Source organism: Pelophylax lessonae (assembly GCF_965119305.1).
Source record: "Pelophylax lessonae genome assembly, chromosome: 6".
In the NCBI taxonomy this organism is placed as follows: Eukaryota; Metazoa; Chordata; class Amphibia; order Anura; family Ranidae; genus Pelophylax; species Pelophylax lessonae.
In genome coordinates, this window is record NC_138773.1 from 59,805,607 (window position 1) to 59,825,148 (window position 19,542).

The following is a 19,542-nucleotide window of genomic DNA, read 5'->3' on the forward strand; positions in this document are numbered from 1 at the left end:
CCAAATCTGGGCAATATAATCTGAATCAGAAACAATGTAAAATGTGGCTTCCGATTGCTGTATTAGGAAAACAATTTAAGAAGCACTGTGTGACAGCCGGTTTGTGTACAATAGGCCGCCACCTAAGAATTATCACCTTGGGACACCAACACCAAAAGAAACAGGATCTTCAATGTTGGAGGTTTTCCTCCAATTCCCCATGGTTTATAAGTAGTGCAGGAATGGGCCACTATTACACTTTCCAGCTTATACTTGTGTGACATGCACTCCATTTGGATGTCGGCATCTAGTAAAGCAAAAGATATCCATTATTTATAAATGCTAACCCACCCGTTATAAACCATTGTTTATGGCCAGCGTTATAGTAATAATGGTTGTTTTCACTTTGGCAGACGGATGCAGTATCATATCTTACTGCTCAGCAGCTGGGTACTTATGTGGCCAACAACAATGTCTTGTCAGACCAAGACAAGATTAATGCAGTCTTTTCGGCATTGAACAGCAAAACCATTGGTTCCTTCCTGGATACTTTCAATGCAGCAGCTGCAACGGTAACTTTTTACAATCTGTTTTACCTTCTGCATCTTTTTTCCTTTATTTTGCTTTCTTTGTTTTTTCTACATTTACTTTTCAATTCACATTTTTTCTATATTTGTTTTACATATTACTGTATTTTTTAGCACTTCTTCTGTTGTACTCTTTTCATCTACTTTGTTGAAATATCATCAAAAAAAATAAAGTAACATGCTTGATAAAGCAAGCATGTTACATTGTTACATAGTTAGGTTGAAAAAAAAAGAGTCTATCGAGTTCAACCAATAGAGGAAAAGAGCTAATAAATAAGTTGAAAACCTCCATATACAGAACCCTCGACCCACAGTTGATACTGAGGAAAGCAAAAAAAAAAAATACATTATAAAGCATGCTCCGGCACAGAAAACAAATTCCTTCCTGATTCCCCAAACAATTGTATATTCCCTGGTTTAACAATCTTGTGTGTTATCTTTGACAAATGTGTATTACCAGTTATATTCTGTGCATTTAGGTACTCATCCAGTTTTCTTTTTTTTTTTTAACAATCAATTGAGTTGGCTAGAACTAGATACTGAGGGAGCCCATTCCACATTTGCCCTTTGTCCTTTGTGCACTTTGTCCTTTGCAATGACTTTAAAGTGCATGTAAAAATGATGTCCTTTTTTTTTTTTCAAAGTGGTTCTAAAGGCCATTTGTTTTCCCAAAAACAAGTAGTTATACTTACCTGATCTGTGCAATGGTATTGCACAGAATAGCTGATCTTAACTCCTCTTCCAGGGTCCACTCTCGAAATTTCCTTGTCTCCAAGTGCCCCCACAGCAACCGTGTGCTGAGGGGGGCACTTGTGTGGCCACACTCCTGAGCCAGGCTGTGTGCATTCATAGACATACACAGTCTAGAGCAGTGATGGTGAACCTTGGCACCCCAGATGTTTTGGAACAACATTTCCCATGATGCTCAACTACACTGCAGAGTGCATGAGCATCATTGGAAATGTAGTTACAAAACATCTGGGGTGCCAAGGTTCGCCATCACTGGTCTAGAGCAGTGTTTCTCAACTGTCAGGGCCCACTAACAGGCCAGATTTTAGGTATTACCTTGGGGAGATGCAGACTAGAATACTGCAATCACTGAGCAGCACCTGTGATGTATTTCAGTTTTCTTGCAAACCTGGCCTGTTAGTGTGCTCTGAGGACCGGAGTTGAGAAACACTGCTCTAGACCAGTGATGGCGAACCTTGGCACCACAGACATTTCCCATGATGCTCATGCACTCTGCAGTGTAGTTGAGAATCATGGGAAATGTAGTTCCAAAACATCTGGGGTGCCAAGGTTCGCCATCACTGGTCTAGAGGAACATCCAGTGGGCCATTTTTTTCTCAATGCAAGGAGTGCATTAGGGTAAAATATTGTCTTTAATTTAGAACCACTTTACAGTTGGGACATACAGTAGTAGAGAATGATTAAAACCTGTTCATTTTTTTTGGTTATATAGGGAGATTTCACTTTACTTCTTGTCTTATTGACTCAAATAGAAGCAAGAGAAAAATAAATAAAAACTGTTACTGAAACACATGTCCCCATTTGAAAATGTCCCCTTTATTTTTGTTCCAGTGGCAACTGTAGAGTTTGCCATTTAACCATCCCTTTAATTCACTTTGACAATAGTTCCAGAGGGGCAACTCATCCGAGCAGGAACAGAGACAGCAAAAAAAAAAAAGGGTTCTAGCTCTTTTCCAGTCCAAACAAAACAACAAAATGGCTTTAAATACTCTTTGAAAATTACATCCAAAGTGCACAGTAATTACTTTGCTCATAGTGCCTTACATGGTATTATTTGTAACTCTGACACAGTTTTTAACAGCTTTATTTTTAAATATTAATCTTGATTCCCTTGGGAAAGCCACACTCCTTTCTACACATACACCTTTTTGAAAAGGATTAAATCACACCTTCCATCCTAATTGTACAACTTGCTTTTTTTTTCACCAAATTGTGCAAAATTCTCAATGTATGAAAGCATAGATTAAAAACGTTGGTTTGAAAAATGTCTTTCTCTCATAGAATGGAATCACTGCAATCAGTAATAGTGCTGTTAGGAAGCTCTTCCTTGGCGAAATCTTCTGCAAGGTTGGATCTGGCTTTTCGTCCTTCACTGCGGCCGATTACAATGACTTCTTTAGTAATAAGCTCACGCTGTTCCGCTCATCCCTCGATGCCAGGTCCTTCGGCTACATTCCAACAGCTATAGGCTGTGATTCCCTTGCTGATATGTAAGATTCAGTTTTTTTTGCATACCTATATAAAAATGCATACTCTGTGCAACCCTATTAGTCTTCTTTAATACTGGTGACCATATTTAGCAGAGCTGTATTACACTTTATATGACCTCTTTTACATTCTCCAACAGTAGACACTGTCCCTCCAAGCCCCCTAGCAGCTGCATGGACTGAGGTGGTTATAGTTAAAGCGGTAGTATCCTCAGCCCTTCTTTCTCTAAATTTCAATTATAAGTGTGTAATATTGTATTATAAATTACTTAGACCATAAAGTATGTCATATAAATGTAGCCTACTTCTTTTTTTTTGTTCCTTTATGCAGCGTTTTTTTTACATCTTTAGCGCCGCCATTCATACTGTGGTCTTCTTGTAATTTGTGGGCACTATTTCCGCCCGCTTTCAGCCTTACTTCCTGAAATTCCACGCATGTGCAGTAGCCGCCGTAACCAAACCTCATTTGGTTCACAGTTACCAAGTAAACAGTTGGACAGCCAATAGGAGATGTAGCGAGTCACATGGGGTAGTGGAAAAATTTGTGAATGGAGAAGGAGTCTCGCGTGAGCACGGGGCTGGTGTCCAACAAAGGAAATGACGCATAGACCCTCCAGCATAGACTCTGCATTTTTCCGGCAGCATAAGCTTGCCGGAAAATCAGGGATAACTGCGCAAGCGCGGGTGACGCATTCTACAATAAAAACAGCGATATCTTAGGAGGGAATGAGGTAAGGGAGGAAAGAAAAGTGTAAATAAATAATATGCACTGCTATAATTCAACTAATGGAAAGTAATGTGAATGAGTATACTACTGCTTTAAGCCAATGGAGGACTGGGCTACAAGTTAGAAATGTGAAGCTGGTGGCCATGAGTGGAGATAATTAATCATTTAGACATCATTCCGAGTAGGATGTACAGTCAGTGGCACATAATGAGCATTAGTTGGCTACTTGTTCCCCTTTAAGACTTGATATTACCACCAGTCTTCCAGCACATGCTTAATTTGCAGCTCTGAAATGTCATGTAATGAAATGACAAGAACTGCAAAAGAAGCTGAAGTTGCAAGATAGGTAACAATATGTATTGTTCGTCTATAACTACTGCCCGATGGAACACTGGGTTCAAAAGGGCCAATGGGTTGTGTTTGCCCCCTATGCTGATACTTCCAAGTACTCCTCTAAGTCAAGATCATGCTCTGACCTGCCTGTGGTACTTTCTTTAAATTATATTGGTGTAAAGAAAATTTTATAAGATCGAGGCATATTTTTTATCCACTTCCACTTTTCTCAGGATTGGTTGAGCTGGGAGTAGGCTGTGTTAAATGGATTAATATATTTGGGGAGGTAACCCAAGAGTGATGTGTAGCCATCCGTCTCTTTTTTAACGATAGTTGGTTTCTTTAAGTGCTTACCAGATAGCACCTGTGTCCATTAATGTCCACCAGCTAATGGCAAAAGGTCCATCCCTCACAATCAGTCTTTATTGATCTCTGTGATAGAAAAGGTGATTAAAGGTAGTATATTTCCACTTTCCAGAAAACCCCAGATAACTCTTTTTTTTTGTCTTCTATAGCATGGAACCCTTAATTGGTGTTACAAATCCTGAAAACCCCACTGCTGTCTTTGACTTTGTGAACTCAGTTCTGTCAGCACAGCAAACAAGCTCAGGTACAGTAACTGACATCCAAAAACTTTGAGAGAAATTACACACCAGCGAAGCTTGCTATATTTTGCCTCACCTTCATGACATTCCTATGAGTTGTCTTACTAAAGGAACTGAGAATGTTCACATTGCAAAAAGAATGTTGCATTAGCTTTGTGAATAAGGTGAAATTATGTTTATTTTGACTCTCAGTCATGTGCAAAGGATGGAAAGGAGAATATATGCTTGTACCTCATATGATAAAACAGAACACAACTTAAACTTTTTACTAATTTAGTTAAACATTTTGTACTTCTTTGGTAAATCAACCCCATAAAATTGGTTGCAGAAAGAAAGAACAGTTTTTAACTAGTTCCGGACCGCCCGCTGCCGATTTACTGGCCCTCCTGCACGAACCGACGTAGGTGTACGTCGGCCGCGCGCCTGAAGCTAGGGGGCGAGCGTGCGCTGCCGGCAGCGTGCTCCCGTCCCCACTCGGCAGCGGGGACTTTGATGCACAGGGCAGGCGGCTCTGATTGCCACCTGACACCTGCGATCGCTCCCCGTTGAGAGAGAAGAACGGTCAGCTGTTGTAAACACAGCTGACCGTTCTTCTCTCTGGAATGATCATAGAGCGCCTGTGATCCTTCTATATAGGATCACAGGTCTCTATGTTCATCCCATAAGCCCCGCCCCCATACAGTTAGAATCACTCCCCTAGGCTCACATGTAGCCCCTTGATCACCCACAGTGTTAACCCCTTCCCTGCGACAGTGCATATTTTTTAGCACTGATCACTGTATTAGTGTCACTGGTCCCCAAAAAAGTGTCACTTAGTGTTCAATTTGTCCGCCGCAATATCAAAGTCTTGCTATAGAGTCCTGATCACCACCATTACTAGTAAAAAAAATAGGTAAATAAAAATTCCATAAAAAATATCCCATTGTTTGTAGACACTATAACCTTTGCGTAAATTTAAAATACGCTTATTGGGATAACCTTTTTATCGAAAATATGTAGCATAATACATATTGTCCTAAATTGATTAATTCGATTTATTACATTTTTTATTGGATATGTTTTGTAGCAGAAAGTAAAAAAATATAGTTTAGTTTTTCAAAATTGTTAGTCTTTGTTTGTTTATAGCGCATAAAATAAAATTTTGATCAAATACCACTCAAAAAAAGCTCTGTTTGTGGGGGGAAAAAAGGACATACATTTTTATTGGGTACAGTGTCACATTCTTTTTTAATAGAAGGTCTGCTTTAACAGACCAAAGCAAAATAAGAAAAATGATGTATTAGTGTGCACATCCATTTTAAGTAAATGAGACTTTCAATCTCTATTTTTTTATTTGGGTACAGCGTCGCACGACACGTGCAATTGTCAGCTTAAGTAACGTATCGCAAAAATGGCCTGGTCATGAAGGGGGGGGGGGAAACCTTCTAGAGTTGAGCTTTTCATTTATTCTTTTGAGGGGGCGGATCAGGAGGCTGGCAAAAAGGTGTACATTTTTTTTTTTTTTTTTACTGGAAGGTTTGCTTTAACAGACCAAATCACAATAAGAGAGATTATTTATAACTTTGCACATACATTTTGAGTAAATGAGACCTTTAATCTTTATTGCCATGCATAATCTTGACCTTATGGTTCCTAACAAAACAAATGTATGTTTAGGTTCTGCCTGCCTGGGTAACCTTGACACAAGATCATGGGTAGTGACATACTGGGGAGGATACATCCAGGCAGGATCGTGGAGTGTTATCAACGCATTGAACCCTACCTTTGATGTGGTAAGTTTGTTTAAAATATATTTTTTGTGCTTCTGCCACATCCTGCCATGCTAATGAAATAACCTGATAGTTGCAAAGAGTTTTTACAGTGTTACTTTGTATTGCCACCTTCCAAAGCAACTGGAGCCATTCACATTAATCAATTATATTAATCTCAGAGTCCAAAGCATCTTGGGGGGGGGGGGGATTTGGCGAGGTGAGACAGAGACAAGGAGAGACAACAAGAGAAGGAAATATAGTGAAGCCCGGCTGACTAGTTTAGGGAAAGGATGTAAGCTATAATCGGTCTAGAGGGAGTTTCTAACAGCAATAGGTAGCTGAGGTATTTTGGTGGCCAGCTTGTGCCCACATGTTCATTAATTCGTTAAATCTCAAGCCACTGGCGGCATGTATTGCCACCATCCCATAGATTAAACAGCATGTATAAAAATAAACTTCTCCTCTAAGTTGGGATTTTAAGGGCAATTACACAAAATAATAAAATAATTCATATTTATTTAGAAAAAACAGATAAATTCAGGACCTCCATAGTGTCCACATTACATATATAGACAGAAACAACAAAGTCATGAATACAGCAATACATTGAATTGATCACCCCTAGGAGCAAGGAGCACCTTAGTATAGTTTTGACAATTTTTAGGACAAAAACCATCCCTACCCTTCTAGTTGTGCTGAATGTATTTTATATAACCTACTAACCTCTTCAGCCGGTATAATGGCCAAGCACTTTAAAATATCACCACACAGGCCGGGAGGCTGTGTACCAACAGAATGCAAGCAATGGGAAGTGCTTATTGGTCAACACTGGCCATCGGACTGCACTGATCAATGAGAAGAAAATCCTTTCTTCCAGCAGAGAAACAGAGATTCACATTGGTATATGCAGTCACGCGGCCAGCACTACCCAATTAGCACTCGTCATTGTGAACAATATGCTGCTCTACAGCATCTAGCGTTGTTTTGTGACCTTTTAAAGCACCTGACTGTTATACTGGCCATCGAGAAAAGCAAAGATGGTGATCATATAAGGTGCATGCAATGGCCAATGAGGGAGTGGGGAGGGCTGTGTGAGTTAGGTCACCTTTTCATTTTTTTTTTTTTTAAAAGGCTAACAAACTCTTTCAGGTACGTGACTGACAGATAATTTAGGACAACATATTTTAGAACAATATAATATCAAAACACAGTGAATCTGGATGTCTTGGGCAATGAGATGGGAACTGATCTGAAATTATGAATTTATAAGTATTTCCTTTGTTTTATAGGCGGCTTGTGCAGATCTTTTGAGCTCCACCCAGCTGGCTGCTGTAACTTCTGTAACCACTGTCATCAAAAATGTTACAGTTATATCAAGTGTGATTGTCACCTTCAATGGAAACATAAACGATCTGTCCAGTTTCATAGATGGGTTGCGACAAAATCTTGCATTGGTAAGGAACTAATTGAAAAAATTTTTTTTAGGGTTGTTGAGGATTGATTGGTTCAAGATACGAAATCAGTGCAACTAAGTTCTGTCTCTCTTTTTTTTTTTTTTTTTTTTTTTTTTTTTTTTTTTTTTTTTTTATTACTTTTTTTTTTTTTACTTTATTTTTATTTGCATATAAAATCTCAATATACAGAGTTCCACCAATTTGGTTTAGATTCACAAGTTACATAATTACATTATGCATCAAAAAGGCACACAAAAGAAATACATATACATTTTTCCCTTCCCACCCTCCCCCTCCCTCCCAGAATTCCTCCCCTACTTGCCAGCCGTTTCGCTCTAAGATGCTTCCCCATAGTAGATATGCTAATTATTTATCTCAATATATTTAGTTGATTTTTTAAATTCTTTCCATTTCCCCCATTTTCTTATCATATTTCTTGGAATCTCCTCTTGTGTATTACATAGGTATTCCATATTATATTTATTATTTATCTTTTTACACCATTCCTTTATTTTCGGACTCTCCTTTTCTCTCCATTTTTTTGGTATGGTTCCTTTTGCTGTATTCAGCATTGTTGGGACCAGAGTCATTTTATATTTCTTTAAAGGTATTGTTGTTTTGTGAAATAGGCATGCCCATGGATCGTCCGGCACTTTTATTTCGGTGATGTCTTCAATCAGTTGCCTTACCTCTAGCCAAAAATCTCTTATTTTGGGACAGTCCCAAAATAAATGATAAATTGTACCTATGTTGCCGCAGTCCCGCCAGCATTTATCTGTCTTGCCTAGTTGGTATTTGTTTATCACTTCTGGGGTGATGTACCACCTGTATAGACATTTGTAGTTTAATTCTGTAGTACTGACATCTATGGCTGTGGATCCTGCCATCCCCAGTACAATCCCTAGCTCCTGTCCTTGCAAGTGTGTTCCTATTTCTTTCTCCCATTTTCCTATATATGGAGGTTTCTCCATACTGTGCCATTCCGTCAGCATTTTGTAAATCTGAGACACTCCATGCCTTTGCATGAGAGAGTAACTCAGTTTCTCGATATTGTTGAGATTTTTTTCCGACCTAATCGGCTGTGGTAATGAGCTGACAAAATGTTTCAGCTGGAGATATCTCCAATTATCTATTTTTATATTATTATTTTCTTGTTTTAATTTCTGAAGTGTTTTTATGTGCCCTTTGTGTAAAATATCTTTTAATTGAGTGTTCCCTATCCAATTTCCCCCCCGTTCTTCCTCCCCGGGTGGGAAATATTTAGTGCCATTTAATGCTATCATTGGTGAGTTATATTCCCATTTCAGTTGCTTATTTATTCCATCCCATATTTTATAAACTACTTTTGTCAACTCATGTGCTCCCTGCGTTCCCCTATATTTTGGTGGAATCCAAATTGTTTTGTGTAACTGGTTATTATTTTGTGTACATTCTATCTCTACCCATCTTTTTTCTCTCCTTTCTATTTTTGTCCAGTCCACCATTCGTGTAATAATTACCGCCTTATAATACCTCTCTATGTCTGGGGTGGCTAATCCTCCCTGTGCTTTGCTTCTTGTCAGGATCTTGTACTGTACTCTGGGTTTTTTCCACTGCCATATATACTTTGTCAGTAGGTTTCTAATTACCCTAAAAAAATTTGCGGGGATGTTTATTGGCAATAAAGAGAAGGTATATAAGATTTTTGGCAAAAGAAACATCTTAACAACATTGTTTCTTCCAATCCATGAGATTTGACCATTTGATTTCTTTCTTATTTCTGTTTTTATTTCGTTCAGTAACGGTATATAATTAGCTTGATATAATTTTTCAGTTTGAGGAGTTAAATATATCCCTAGGTATTTTAATTTTTCTTTTGTCCACATATATGGGAAGTGTGTTTTTATACTTTGTTCTTCCTGAGTATTTAACCTTATGTTGAGAATCTCTGATTTTATTGGATTTATTTTAAAATTTGACAGCTTTCCATAATCTTTTAGCTCCTTTTGAATATTTGGGAGAGTGATCCTTGGATTTGTGACAATGAAAAGCAAGTCGTCGGCGTATGCTGCGACTTTGTGTTCTTCTTGATTTACCTTCACTCCTTTTATGTCTACATTTTGTCTAATTTTTGCCAGTAATGGTTCCAGGGTTAACACAAACAATAGGGGTGACAGAGGGCACCCCTGTCTTGTCCCATTACTCATTCCAAATTTCTCTGATAAGCTTCCGTTTATTTTTATTTTTGCTGTGGGGTTATTATATAATGCTTCTATCCATTGCCTCATTCTTAGCCCAATCCCTAAACTTTTTATGGTTTCTTTCATGAAGTCCCAGTCGACCCTATCAAAAGCCTTTTCGGCATCAATTGATAATAGGATGGAGGGGACTTCATGTTTTGTTGTTTTTTGTAAAAGTAGCAAGGTGCGTATAACATTATCCTTACCTTCTCGACCTGGAACGAATCCAGTCTGGTCCGGATGGATCCACATTTTTAATAAATCTTTTAATCTCGTTGCCAAAATTTTCGCAAATAATTTTGTATCTGTATTTAACAACGCGATTGGCCTATAACTAGAGCATAGGGTTTGATCTTTCCCTTCTTTCGGTATGACCGTTATATATGCCATTAGAGATTCTTCTCTTAGTTCTTCCTTCCCTATTTTATTCAGATATTCTAGCATTTTTGGTATTAATATTTCTTTAAATCTTTTATAATACTTTATTGTGTATCCATCTGGACCTGGACTCCTTCCATTTTGGGTGGTTTTTAATGCTTCTCTTATTTCACTTTCAGTAATTGGCGCTTCAAGAAGTTCCAATTTATCTTCTGGGATCTTGGGCAGGTTTGCTTCCTCAATATATTTTTGGATATTAATTATTCTTTCCTGCCTTATTTTTAAGGTTTCTTTCTTCCGGACGTTATATAGCGTACTATAGAAGGCATGGAACGCTTTAGCTATTTCTGTAGTTGGATTTACTGTTTCATTTTTACTGTTTTTGATTTTTTCTATATAATTTTTTGATTTTTTCTTCCTCAGTAATCTTGCTAGGGATTTCCCTGGTTTATTTCCAAAGTTGTATCTGTATCTAGCTATCCTATTGAAGTGATTTCTAGATTCTTCTTCCAATAAATCTTTTAAATCATCTCTTTTAATTATAAGGTTTTCCTCTGTTTCTTTTTTAAATTCTTTTTTGTGTTTTTGTTCTAGATCATATATTTCTCTTATGAGTGTATTGATTTGATTGGACCTCTCTTTCTTTTTTTTTGAGGCACTGGCTATTAATATCCCTCGGATATACGCTTTGTGTGCTTCCCAGAGTGTAGCGGATGATATTTCTGGCGTATCATTCTCTTGAAAGAATAGCTCTAGTTCTTTTTCTAATCTATTTCCTATTTCTTCATCTAGAATTAGTTCTTCATTTAACCTCCATGTTCCCATACTTTTGTGGTGTGTCGGTGTCTTGATTGTTAGGGTTAGGGGGGCATGGTCTGACAGTGTGATTGTGCCTATTTCTGTAGTTTCTACAAATTCCAACAGGCGGTGGTCAATAAAAAAGTAATCCAGTCTTGAGTACATCGAGTGTATTGAGGAGTAGTAAGTATAGTCTCTTTTTTTTGGATGTTGAACCCTCCATGCATCTACTAATTGGCTCTGATGTAACTTTACCCTTATTTTCCTCAGTTTTTGGTCTCCTAACGTCCTTACTCCCGATGTACTATCGACATTTGGATCTAAACAAAAATTTATATCTCCTGCCATTATCAGGTAGCCTTTTTTAAAGCTCTCTAGATCATACAGGATTCTCCCCAGATATTCACTTGGTTTTTTATTTGGGTTATAAATATTGGCCAATGTCAGCTCCATCCCCCTTATTTGTCCCTTAAGGAAAATGTATCGACCGTTCGGGTCTGTTTTCATTTCTTCTAAGGAGAATTCTGTATTTCCAGCTATTCCTATTGCTACTCCTCTTGCACGTTCTATTGGTGAGTCTCCGTAATACCATTTAGGAAAGTGTTTAGAAAAAAGTTTTAAATTCGAGTGAAGAGAGATATGCGTTTCCTGTAGAAAAGCAATATTTGCTGCTTCTCTCCTCAGCTCTTCCAATATCTTATACCTTTTTGTATGGGAGTTTAATCCTCTTACATTGTACGTTATTATTTTTAGTTGTTCATCTTTCATTTTTTTTCCTTCTACTTGATCCAGTTCCTCCACAAACAGGGGGGCACCGGATCAATTTAAATTCCACTAACAGCATACTACCAGTGTTGTTAGTCTGGCAGGCTTTTAAAATTCCTTTTCTTTTTTGGCAGTGGAGAGTTTCCCTAACCCTACCCTTCCCCTCCTCTCTCACCCTCCCCCCCCCTCCCCTCCCCCCCGCCTCCGTCCCCTTCCGTCTCATGTTGATGTTTTTCTGATCCATTTTTGATCTTAGGGTATTTAGTTGTTTCTTTGGGTCATTCTCCCTGATACCCATTCCTTTGGGGTGGTGCTCTAATGGGTTAGCACGATATACCTCCCTCCTCAGTTGGAAGGACGTTCCGGCTTTGGGGGGGGGCTATCCTGCTTCCTTTGTATAGCTTACCTCCCTTCCCCTCCCTCCCTCCTCCCCCCACTCCCCCGACCCCCCCTCCCCCAGTCCCCCCACACAGTTCGCATCTGTAAGAAAGGCCACTCCCCGCAAAGCAGGAGAGGGGGAGAAAAAAAAAAAAAAAAAAAAAAAAAAAAAACACACCCCCTCCCGATTTGCATTATTTGGGCAGTGTTCCGCGTATTTTATCGTTTGTTTTTTCTGGCTAATGTCCATTGCTGTTCTTCCGTCTGTGAGTCTGTGTTCTGTCTCTCTTAACAAATAAATGGGGTTAGGCAAACTCTTACCCTGGCTTCCCATCTGCGCATTGCAGTAACAGTGTACAATGTAGAATTTCAGTCTACTCTGATATCTTTAGGACAGGAAGTGAAGAGAAATCTCCCAAATGGGACATAGACTGCAAAGGCCAAAAAGTCTGAAACATACAAAACAAATAGAGAGGGTAACTGGCAAGGGGCTTTAAAGAGTATATCTGCATTAGACTAGAATGACCATTCCTAAACAGGAGTGACAACCTTCAAAACCATCTATTACTCATATTTAATGCCATTTTAAAGTTTCTGCCCCAATGATTTGACCAAATGTAACTCCCGCAGCCTTTAACTTGAACAATTCACACTTTATGACATCATAGAATATAAAAATATAATTTTGGCAGTGTGTTTTCACACACATGTTCTTGGACAATCTGCTTTGACTTATTCTAGGTTGACTAGGTTGAAATAACTGAGTTACCCTTGTTCCTAAAAATGCTGGTGTACGTTCCTGATACTTATTAAAGCTAAAGAAACTACTTGGATTAGGAGTGAAACATATTCAACGTTATGTAACAAGTTCAGTTGTAATATAAATGCTACTTCTATCTATACAATGATATGGATAACTAAGGATCTTCACAAACATCCAAAACAAACAAAATGTTTTGGCTTTAGATATAATTTACGAATTCTTCTTAAAAAACTATGCAGATCGGGTGTTTAACCAAGCAGTGGTTATGACATCTTAGAGGTGCCTTAGGAACTCACCTAGGAAGGTTATGTACAGTATGTATGCCATGTATGCAAAGTGTTAAAAGAACAATTTCTACAGGGTTTGCTGAACTCAGGATAACATTTGTATTTAATTGTCTTTAAGGACCCAACTCTGCTATCAAACTCAAAAGTGAAAGAAGCTTTGCTGGATGCCGTTGCGCAGACCGTGCTCAACAGATTTGATACCTTTACTGTGGCAGAAGTCCAAGAATGGATGAACAGAATCTCTTTCCTTTTACCATCATTCAATGCAACCATTTTAGAGTACATACCTCTCACCATTGACTGTCCTCAGTTCAAGGCCTTGTAAGTAATTATGTAAATAAATAAACTGCCATACAGTGTAATAACATGTAATATAGTAGTCCCCTGCGCTTAGATAACCTAGTAGTGACTCAATATCTGATATAACCTACTTACTGCTGCTACATTAAAAACACACATATAATATAAAAGCAAATCCACCATGTGCCTGAGGTAACACAACAAGGAAATCAGTAGCGCAATCACGAAATATGAAATATCATGAAAAATGTCAAAAAATATTCGGTATCATTAAATTGTAAAAAATAAATAAAGTTAATCCTTTATGCATAGTCCTTTTGAAAAGATAGTTCGTCATGCAAAATTTTCAAAATGCATATAGGTGACCCGCTCCGGAGAAGAAAACGTTCTCCAGTGTGCAATTGTCAATACACCTCACACGCCACCACCAATGTGTGATCCACTCCTAATAAATTGGCCACTCACCGAAACTCAATGCCTTTCCACTCTCATGGACAAGGCTAAAGTCACTTTATGGGTTAATCCTGGCTGCCCAGATGATTAATGTGCAGACCTCTCACTCTCTCCACTCCTCCCATATATCAAATCCGGACACCTGAAAAAAGGAACAATTACCATTAGTGTGATACCGTTTTCAATTGTTTACATTTATTAAAACTTCAATGTTTTCACTCACACAGTCATAATAATAAAACCGCCAATGAAACTTTGCAGGGACAGCTTGAGCACCTCCTTAGTGATCTCACCCTCTCCACGCTGGTGTGACAGATCATTAGGAGACACTTGCCAGGTGCTGTCGGCTATTTTCGGATGCCGTATAGTCACTCCTGACGTGTTTCGTCATTTCTGACTTCATCACAGGGGGAGTCAACCTTTATTTATTTTCACAATTTAATGATACCATTTTTTTTTGACATTTTTCATGATATTTAATATTTCATGGTTGTGCTACTGATTTCCTTGTTGTGTTACCTCAGGCACATGGTGGATTGCCTTGTAAGTAATATTTCCAATTTTCCAGTCTTTAAGATGGTCATACACAGCTGATTTTAGCAGACAATGAGGCAGACTTGAGCATAACTTGTGATAATAGAGCCATGTTTTCAGGTGTGGATTAATTATACCATGAGCCACAGCTGTTTTAACTTCATGACCCTCCCACTTGCTTAAATGGATCATTTGTATGGATTAGTGAACATTGACATATGTGATTTCTGTGTCTAACATGGGTTTGTGAACTGCTTCTTCAGGATTAGGATGCATTGTTTGAATTTTAAATGGGATCTTTGATGGAGCAATGAACTCTTTGAAAATGACTCGATATATGATGGCAGATAATATCTAACTGATGCTTCCACGTTTTCTGAGTGTTCATTCTATTGTGTATGATCTTTATACAAAGGCTGCAATTGCTGATCACCTTTTTTTTTTCATCTTTATTTATTTTTAGAGATTATAATTCAAATAGAGCCTATTGGGCATACCCAGATTCATCAATGACCAATATACATAGAAACATGAGCAACCCAACTATTCTACTTGATCAACCAATTTTAATATTTTTTTTCCCCTTTATTCTGTCTTTACATGGAGACTCCGTATGTGTATACGGGCCCACTGAGGGGGTGGTCACACTAGCTCCTTAGCATGTCCACACACTCATTGACCCCTTGGGGCCTGGTTTTGGGCATTTTTCTTTGTCTAGTTTTTCCATTTATCTCCTTCATAGGACAGAGCCAAAGATACCCAGATTTACTTAATCACTTTACAATACCCACCGGGGGTATTGTATATCTAATATACATAATATATTTCTTTACGATCATTCCTTAACTATAGAGGAAAGAGTAGATAGAGAGGAAGGGCCAAACTTGTATGTTATGGGTCTGCTCGATTCAAGACTACCAAAACAAGATAAAAGCCATGTCTCTGTAAAGGTATATCACTTATGGGGGGGTTCACTGCAGAGCCCCTTTGATTTAATACATCCCCCCCCCTTATTTTCCTTATTGTCCTTATTTTATTCTGCCACTGCATGTAGGGGACAAAAACTGAGCAAGAGCAATTATTTGTGAGTTTATGAAGCATTAGTTGCACTGGATACCTTATACAATGCTGTGTCTTTTGTTTTGCAGCGTCTCTGGCATAAATGCTGTGCACTCAAGTCTTTCATCAGTAAAACAGCAGGCTGTAGCAAACTTCATTCAACAAGTCTTGCATAATAAAGTAATCAGTTCAGGTAAGCGTAAGGGGGGGAATATTGGTTTTGTGCTACTTCAGAACAAAATGAGACACATGTTCTCGTGGATAGAAGAATTATTTATAACAAAAAATGATGCTATCAGGCTATGAAGCCAGTGTCCTAGGACTTCAAGATTGGCAGGAGAAATCTATGCCACTTAGAAAATCCAACTGAAAATAGTGTTAGGGTTTCAGGGTCTGCCAGAACAAAAATAAACATATGCAATACATCTCTGCAATGCCATTACATTTCCTCATGTAGAGGAAAATACCTGTTGATTGGTCAGAAATCCTGGGTACATTTAACTTTCTTTTGTGAGGTGACAACATAGTGATTTTGCTGCCCAAAAGGCCCCACCAGCATTATTAGCGCTAACTGCTGGACTACAAAACTTGACTGATCCCCCTTTCCTCTCTGTTCCTCTCCACAAGCATACATTGATTTAATTCCCAGTGAAGCAATGCTGTTGAATTGACTCCCAAAAGCCTGCTTAAAGTGACACTAAAGTCTATTTTTTTTAGGTGAAAACAACAAACATGTTATACTTACCTGCTCTGTGAAGTAGTTTTGCACAGAGCAGCCCAAATCCTCCTCTTCTCGGGTCCCTCTATGGTGCTCCTTGCTCCTCTCTTGTTGAGTGCCCCCACAGCAAGCAGTTTGCTATGAGGGTACATGAGCCAAGTCAGTGCTTCCTGTGTCCATTTGGCCGTGGCCCAACCCCACCCCCTTTCTCTCCTCATTGGCTGACTGACTTTGCTTGACAGCAGTAGGAGCCAATGAGGAGGGGAGTCCTAGGCAGCTGAGACACTCCTGCACCATTGCTGGATCTAGATGGACCTCAGGTAAGTATTGGGGGGAGTGGGGCTGCTGCACACAGAAGTTTTTTTATTCTAATACACAGAATGCATTAGGATAAAAAACCTTCTGCCTTCCCAACAACTTTAAACACTCTATAAAGGGAAAGGGCTCTTGGGAGATGTAGTTCTGGGTGCACATTTATATCAGTAGAAACTGACTTCCCTGCAGCTGCCACTGCAACAATTTTACATTTATTATATATTTATATTTATCATTATATTTAATGATAATGTCACACAGAGTAAGAAAAGCTGTTTTTTGCCAAAAAAAAAAAAAAAAGAATAAAAGGTAAAAGAAAAAAATAATAATACTGGGGCCTGCTCTAGAGGGGTTGCGGGATGTTTGTGGGTAAATTTGGGTCATTTCTATAAAATTTCTGTAGGTATCCTAGCAGGTTTGTACATGGAAACACCACAGCCCCATCAACTTAACAAGCGTGTAAGCACTACATTTTTAAATCTTTAACACATCTGCTTTGACAGTGTAGTGATGAGGATAACACTATTCTCTCTGTTAGCATTCAGTTATATAGTGGTGTTACTTTCCCACCCCCAACCTGCTGAATGGACAATTAAAGAGTGCAAAAAACCTCATCAATCTCATCTTTTCTCCTGTTAGGAGGGTGGAGAGGTGAGAGGAGAGGGGAGGGCGGTCTCTCCTCTGAGTCATTCCAGACTATCTTTAGTCACAAAATTTGTAAGAAGGAGCCTTCGGAGACCATAGAGAATGCATAAAGCCGGCCATAGACAAGTCGAAAATGAAAAGGGCGTATTCGATTGTGCCATCAATTTTTTTGTTTTTCTAAAAAAAAAAAAAGCCAGCATGTTGGATGAGGCACTTTCGATTGTGGCACCAAAATCGTATTTCACAGCTAGTACACTAAAGATGCAAAACATGAACGACCTGACAATCGACAAGAGTTTTTGTTCAGTTTTTGACTCGTCTATGGCCTGCTTTAAGCTTCTGCTGGCTTCAAATTGAAAATATAAAACAACCATACGCAGTATTTTATATTTACTTGACTAAAAAGGTATTTAAAAAAATATTTTTACTGTGAACATATGTAAAGCAAACCATGGATGATGCAATTTTCTTTCCTGCAGCCATGGGTCAGTGTTGATGGGGGAATCCGTCCCGCAGCACTACTGTGTTCTGCTGGTGAGGAGCGCAGGAATCCTTCCATGCGAGCAGAACACAATGATTACTGCTGGCAGCCATAGACGCTGGCACTAATTGGGTGCTAGAAATCTGACAGACTGGCTGTACTGAAGTCGATCGATGGATCGACTACAGTACAACCAGCCTGCCCATAGATGGGTGGATTTTCGTCCCTTCACTATTGTTTAGGCCAATATTTAGGAAAGAAAATATACAAAATAGCATATTATAATCTCTAAGAAAAGATGGATTTCACAAGCTTAGTAACCTGTGTTATGTAAAATTGTCATTAAAAGTGTATGTCTGGGCAAATAAAAAAAATAAATAAAATTTGGTACATCTTTGCAATACATACAGATTTCCCCATGATGATGTACAGAAAAATATCTGATCGTATGCCAGAAGTCCAATGGGCTCCCAACTTCCTGTTTGGACTGACAACACAGTGCCTCTGCTGCATTTAAATACCAAGCAGTGTTATGAGTCCTAGTTCCCTCCTTCTGGACTACAACCCCTCTCCTCCCCCTCATCTTCGCAACCTTAAGGAGAGGTGAAAACTGGGCAGAGCTGACAACACTGTTTGGAATTTAAGTTCAACAAAGGCACAGTGTTGCCAGCTCAGAAAGTTACGAGCTTGCTGGTTTTCTGGCAGAGCAAGAGGTTTTTTCTTTGTACTTACAGACTTTTTTAAAGCGATCAAGCATGGGAAAATGTACATGTATCGCAGATATGCACTGAATTTACACATTTGTTTTTTTGCATTTTGTGTCTCTTCATTTTCAGTTTCACTTTCATTTGACCTGTGAATAGAAAAATTCATTCAACATATACACTTTTTTTCTTCTTCCAGAAGATCCATGTACCCTTAGCACCTCAAGCACAGCTGAATGGGTGACGTCCTACATTGGCAGCTATTGCTTCCTTCTGTCAGTTGACACCATAAAAGAGATTTACCCAGGTGTAGACACAGTAAGTTATTCAGAGTTATGCAACTTACCCTAAACTTGAACAAGCTAAAAGATCCTTCTGGAAGACTAAATATGAGCCCTCGTCTCGTTCCGCTCTAATCCTACCTGCTGATGCTGTAAGGGTCTCTTGGGACATACTCTAGTTTGTCACCTGATTTCCTGGATTTTCTCTCTTGAAGCTTTTGCAGAAGTTGGTAATACCCTAAATCTTGTAAAAATGTAATAACCAGACTGTATAGGAGATAGAAGTATACTGTTTAGAAAACCAACATCACGTCATTATTTAACCCAGGACTTGCCAACTTAATTTTTGAAGGCCATGGGCTTTATGTACCTAAAACAAAAGTGAATTTACAGCCCTTTTTTCTTCTTTTTAGTTTTGGATAGTGTAGAGGAATGTCAATGCCAAGAACAGGTATCCCTAATATTTGTACAAAATTCAACCTAGCGCTCACTCCAAAGGGGAAGACTGGCGTGCTGCTCTCCTCAGGCAGGGAACTCCAACATGGGTACATGGAAAAAAAGAGAAGGAGGCGCAAACACCTAGTGCATTACCCGTGGTCACTGTTTGCAAAATTTTAATAAAATGCCTAATGCATACTCACAGACATAAAGATGATAAAATCGTGTTACAAGCATCCACCATATGTGAACTGGAACAAGTCCTTCAATCAGGACCGCTAACGAGTTTCGGGGGTCAAGCCCCCTTCTTCAGAGCTGGTCTTACCAAAAGCCACTTGTTCCAGTTCACATAT

The 19,542-nt window shown here is 38.8% G+C and overlaps 1 protein-coding gene across 1 annotated transcript in view; it reads left to right on the plus strand.

Moving 5' to 3' along the window:
• Positions 1–18,948, plus strand: part of LOC309558589 (uncharacterized protein) — an 84,241-nt gene extending 65,293 nt beyond the window's left edge. The window contains exons 47-54 of the mRNA XM_082261667.1: positions 393–551; positions 2,598–2,806; positions 4,379–4,473; positions 6,125–6,240; positions 7,509–7,673; positions 13,380–13,582; positions 15,697–15,800; positions 18,670–18,948. Of these exons, the coding sequence (XP_082117793.1) occupies positions 393–551; positions 2,598–2,806; positions 4,379–4,473; positions 6,125–6,240; positions 7,509–7,673; positions 13,380–13,582; positions 15,697–15,800; positions 18,670–18,821 (1,203 nt within the window). The 3' untranslated portion in view covers positions 18,822–18,948. The remainder of the gene's footprint in view (positions 1–392; positions 552–2,597; positions 2,807–4,378; positions 4,474–6,124; positions 6,241–7,508; positions 7,674–13,379; positions 13,583–15,696; positions 15,801–18,669) is intronic.
• Positions 18,949–19,542: the final 594 nt, after the last annotated feature.